This window comes from Cajanus cajan, chromosome 1, assembly GCF_000230855.2.
Source record: "Cajanus cajan strain Asha chromosome 1, NIPB_CcT2T_4, whole genome shotgun sequence".
In the NCBI taxonomy this organism is placed as follows: domain Eukaryota; kingdom Viridiplantae; phylum Streptophyta; class Magnoliopsida; order Fabales; family Fabaceae; genus Cajanus; species Cajanus cajan.
Window position 1 is genome coordinate 47285185 of NC_138517.1, and position 5872 is coordinate 47291056.

At 35.4% G+C, this 5872-nt stretch overlaps 1 protein-coding gene across 1 annotated transcript; it reads left to right on the forward strand.

The window, feature by feature from the left end:
* The first annotated feature begins 4066 nt into the window (after positions 1-4066).
* Positions 4067-4918, forward strand: LOC145954618 (uncharacterized). Its single transcript, XM_083069292.1, has 2 exons — positions 4067-4152; positions 4204-4918. Exons 1-2 carry the CDS (start codon positions 4067-4069, stop codon positions 4916-4918), a joined length of 801 nt encoding a protein of 266 aa, XP_082925418.1.
* The last annotated feature ends 954 nt before the right edge of the window (positions 4919-5872 follow it).

The following is a 5872-nucleotide window of genomic DNA, read 5'->3' on the forward strand; positions in this document are numbered from 1 at the left end:
TTTTTTTATATAATTCAATTTTTATGTAACATATTTATCTGTAAATTAAGTTTTGATATTTTTAAAACAAATTTGATGATTAATTGTTTAGATTTTTATTTTTATTTTATCTAATTCATTTTTTTTATCATATTTATCTATAAATTTAATTTAACAATTTTAAATAAATTATTAATAATTAAAATATTGTATCACAATATAAATTATTTATTATAAATATAAGATATAATATGTATATTTAAAATATTTATTTATATAAATTTTAAATATAATTTATATATTAAAATAAATTATTTAATTATATACATAATTTATCATAATAAATATTTAGTATCAACAATCCATATATTAAAATACTAATATATTTAAAACTTCTACGGTAAAAGTTGTTTAGATAACATTTGAGGAATAAATCTTTAAACGTGCTAGAGTTACTATTTATTTTTTTTATTTTATCGATACTAAAGATTAAACAAGAGTTTAACCTATAATTTTTTTTTTCGTTTTTGAAGTATCGATAATAACTAATCTTTTTGATACTTTGGAGTTATAACTTTGTATATAGTATTACAATTTTCCTTCGGGATTTCGACAATTTATAGTTTACCACCTTAGAATTAATTTAGCAGCTCAGGATTTAGGATATTCGTACGAAGTCTTAAATTTAAATTTCAGTTATTGTTATAAACAAAATATATAACAAATTTTAATTTCAATTGCTTAAAATAAATTATTCTGTTTAAATAAAATGATAGTTTCATCGGTCCCTTTTATATGATTAAATTAAATTTATCAAAATTAAAGATATTAATTAATTCAATTAATAGTATTAAATTTATCTAAAATTTATATTTTTTTCTAAACTTATCTCTAACACCCTTAAAAAGAAAAAAAATCTTTAATTAAATTTTATTTATCTTTCAATGGAACTAAATTAATTTAAGACAAGATCTTAACATACTAATGGAAAAAATATATTTAAAAATTTATCTCTAACAGTAAAGAGATATTTTTTTCCAAATACTTTATTAGTATAAAATTATTTTAATCTCTCATCATTAATATATTTATTGTTTTAAATTTTATTAAGCTAATAGTTAAAGTAGGGTTCTCAAAATACTTTTTTCTATCCAATATGAAGTCAGATTCTCAATGAGTCTAAGATATTAATATATATTACTTATTATTTATTAAACTTAAAAAGATAATTGATAATCAGGAATGAAAAAAATAATTAATACGAGAAATTTTAAATTATAGTTATAATAAAAAATTCAAGAAACACCTCTATCTTAGTTCTTATTAAAAAAGAAAGGAGGAAGTGTAATCAAATTTTTTATTTATTTAATAACAACATTAAAATATAATATAAAAATTGACTTATGGAATTAGAATATCAAAAGGTCCATTATATATAGTTACATCGTAAAGTTGAATATGAGCTAGGTGCTAGTTTGCATAATGTAAATATTAGGTTTTATTTATTTATTTATTTCAAACTTTGAGATAAGTTTTATTAATTAAAAGGCAAGTTGATTACCTTGTCATCGCTTTTGATTTGGTTCCGCATCGCAATTTCATGCTAGCTCTCAAGTTTTTTTTTTTATTTTTTTTATTTTTTTTTATTATAAATTATTTATTACATATCAAGTTGTATTCAATACTTTATCAATATAGAAATGAAATGAACTTTTTATGTGAAAGTAATGATTTAACATACTTCTTTAAGATAATAAGTGTTGTATTTGGTGAAAAAATATGTCTCTAAATATTTATTTTATTCTTTTATTTATTTATTTATAACCCAAATACTATTATGTAGAAAATTATTATTTTTTTACATTATTTCTAACGAAGGAAATTGATTATAAAATTAATTTTTTAAAATTACAAATTTTAATTCCTCATTTATTTAAGTTAGATATGTACCAATTTAACTTAAAAAAATAGTTGTCAGCTGAATGTTTTTCAACCTTTTACATTTAAAATTTCATCCTATAATTAAATGGAATAATATTACTCTCTCTATTTTAACTATTTTTACTTCATTTAATAATATTTTTAAAAAATATTTTTCTTTTAATATATTGTAATATTTTTTTAATATTTATAAAAAGGATAATTTTTTAAAAAATATGATAAAATTATTATTATTTTTATTTATAACAGAGAATACTGTATTTTTAACTCAAATTTCACAAATGAGATGAGTAGTTGGGTACTAGTGTTATATATTAATGATAAGTGAAAGACTATATCAAAGTAAACGTCAATTTTAATCAGGGGTAGTTTCGGTATGATAAGTCTTTACGGGAGAATGATCTTCACACATGCTACCAAATATCTTAAGTTGCCGTCAGGGGCATAAACGTAAATGCACACATGTCATTCAACCAAAGCTATCCAGTCGCATGATAAACCAGCGGTTCTTCGGTGACAGACACTCGCATGTTGCCACGTGGCAGGAACACAACAATTTAAGACAAATACACGGTCCACAATCACCCACCAACGATTCCAGATGGAGCACACCGCACACAATCAAATCTCACCATTAAAATCTATTTTGAAAATTTAGAGCATTATCGTTGAAATTTTTTTAAAAAAAGCACAAGTAATTTTTATTAAATAAAAATAAAATTTCCGATGAATATTCATGTAGTTTCGTGTTTCAGAGTTTCCGTGGTGGAGAGTACTTCTTGGTGCGATCGTTTAGATTTTTATATGATTAATTATTTATTATTTTTATATTATTCAAAAAATTCTATCATGTTATTGCCACGACACTCGACAAATGGAAACAGGGGACGCCCCATACGCGGTTACGCGGTTTGAACGCGGAAGGGAGAAACAGTGGGGCCCACTTTTCTGCCACGTCAGCATCCGTATATTTGACTTTTTTCGTACGTTGTATCAAAATCATGGCTCCAGACAATAATTAAATATAATAATATAGAAAACTTTGATTCTACTTGGAGTATGTGATTAACATTGAAATTTTAGCTCACTAATTTATTCTATAAATCATACAAATTGTTCTGCACAAGCTTATAAGAAAACGATCACGGATCTCAAAGTTCAAGGGGAGTGTGTGTGTTGTCTTTCACTCTTTCGACGGTAGCATGTTAAACTGTATGTAAAGGTGTATTTTTAACAATTTAACAAGTATGATTTTTTTTTCCATTTTATTTTGTATACTACATATATTATTTATAAGTGACAATTTTGTTTGAATTAAATAATACCTAATGTACTATTCATACTGTGGAACTGAGCTTGAGCTTGGCATTGAAGTACTAAATGACATTGAATGAGCATTATGAGATATCGACCAAAACAAAGACCCACTATCTGAACGAATCACAACCGACCTCAGGCCCAAGGCCCAAATAAACCTTAATTTACACTAAGGTACATGCATTATATATACGAGACCCATACACTCACAAAGACTAACTTTAGCATCGGAGTCTCTTTTGCAGGTACCACCCCCACTTCGAAACAGCCGACGTACCTAGCGAAGGAGGCTCACCAATCTTACCCAGCAGATCATCCCTCACAACCAATCTCCGGTAAGAACATTTGGCACCCACTGTGGGGCTGATCGAGACATCTCTTATCGACCATGCTTATGGTTTTCACCCGAAGCCATAATAGACGAGCAACAGACGAACAAGATCATGCATCAAGAATGGAAGGTGAAGCGACATTGAGGCGGCTGATCGAGCAGGTCGATCAAATGCGGCAACAGCACGCCGTTGACCTAGAAAACATCCATGCCCGACACGAAGCCAACCTAGCGGCGCTGCGAGATGAGAATGAGCGCATCCACGCCTAGCTTCCTCGGTGCCCCTCTGATCAGCCCCCTCAGCCAAGCAATCAAAACAAGGAAGAAGGGCACTCGGTTTCCTAGCCACCGACTGCACCCAGGGCGGCGACCCATAGGTCTATTGTACATCGGTCACACGTACCGACGAATAGGTCAGACCATGAAGTCAGCAATGCACTTGCCCAGGCTCCAGGGCATAGGGCAAGCATTCGCCGCCATCCTTTTGTTGACGGCATCATGGAGACGCCCCTTCCTTTTGGATTGAAGCCTCTCAACATCGACCGCTATGATGGCACTATCGACCCAAATGAGCATGTCGATCTGTACGTCACACAGATAAACCTATACACTAATGATGATGCTATTTTGTGTAGGGTTTTTCCAACCTCGCTCAGGGGATCGACACTCGCCTGGTATACTCAATTGCCAGCGGGATCAGTCGATAGCTTTGACACTCTGGTGAGGCGATTCACGGCGCAATACGCAACGAGCCGACCTCATCACATCACATCCGCTGCCTTGGCCAGCCTCAGACAGGGCGACGACGAACCATTAAGGACATTCATGGAGCACTTCACTGGCATCTTCGTCAAAATCCGCAACATAAACCCTAAGGTCGCCCTACATGCCATGCTCATGGCGCTCAAGCTAGGACCTTTTGTTGACAGCCTGTGTCGACGACCTCCCCCGGACATGGACGAACTCCGTGCCCGAGCTGCGGGGTACATTCAGATGGAAGAGCACACTGCTTTTCGTGACCAAGTTCGCGGCAAGCCACAGGGAAAGCCAGACCATGGCCACAAAGACAAGGTAAAAGTCACTAATGATAGCCAATTCAAGAAGGCTAGGCTGAACAAAGGAGGGAGGTATGATTTCTACACCCCCTTGAACGCACCTCGAGTACATATCTTGGAGGAGGCCAGCAATACCAATCTGATCACTCTGCCACCGCTTGCGCACAACCCCAATAGTGCGGACAAATCCAAGCATTGCCGATACCATAAAAACTATGGTCACACAACCGAGGAATGCCGCACACTCAGAGACCGCTTTGAGGAACTCGTCCAAGGAGGGCACCTCAGACAATAAGTCCAACAACAACAATCTCACAAAGGAGGCTACCATGGACGAGGATGAGGACGAGGCTGAGGTTCTGACACTCGCACAGATCAACCCTCCGGATCTCAGCAAAACACTGGCGGAGTAGTGCAGGCTGAGGTAAGTCATGACATAGGAACGACTCCCCTACATGGAGTCATCAATACAATTGCAGGTGGCTTCGCAGGGGGAGGCTCTAGTAGCTCGGCGCGCAAAAGACACTTACGGAGCATCAATAATGTCCATACTGCCACCTCAGCCCCGCACCACAACACGCCACCCATCACCTTCACGGATGACGACTGCACTGACATTTGTCCAAACCAGGACAATCCCATGGTCATTGCGGTGGAAGTAGCTAACTGGGAGGTCCACAAGATATTGATCGACCAAGGAAGCTCGACTGATGTCCTATACTGGCCGACATTCCTAAGGTTAGATATCCCCCACTCCCTCATTCAACCTCACACAAAACCCCTAGTCAGTTTTGCAGGAGAACGAGTCCACACTCGAGGATACATAGACCTGCTGACAACCTTTGGGACCCCTCCTGACTCAAGGAGGATCATGGTTAGATACCTCCTCGTTGAGGCTAACACATCGTACAACATCATCATCGGCAGGCCAATGTTGAACCAACTTGGAGTTATGGTATCTACCCCGCACCTGACGATGAAATTCCCAGGGAGCAATGGCAAGATCATCTCAGTTAGGGCAAACTAGAAGTCAGCTCGGCAATGCTATGCTGAAAGCCTGAAGGTCTCGCCATCAGAGGAATGCCGCCGAAGTGACCCCCCTACAGTAGCTCACATAGCCCAGGTTGACATCACTGACCTGGATCCAAGGTCAGAGTCCCACGACGAATGACCAAGCCTAATCGACGAGCTCGACGACCTTCAAGTCGGTAAACTCCCTAGATAGTGTACGAAGATAAGCCAATAGCTA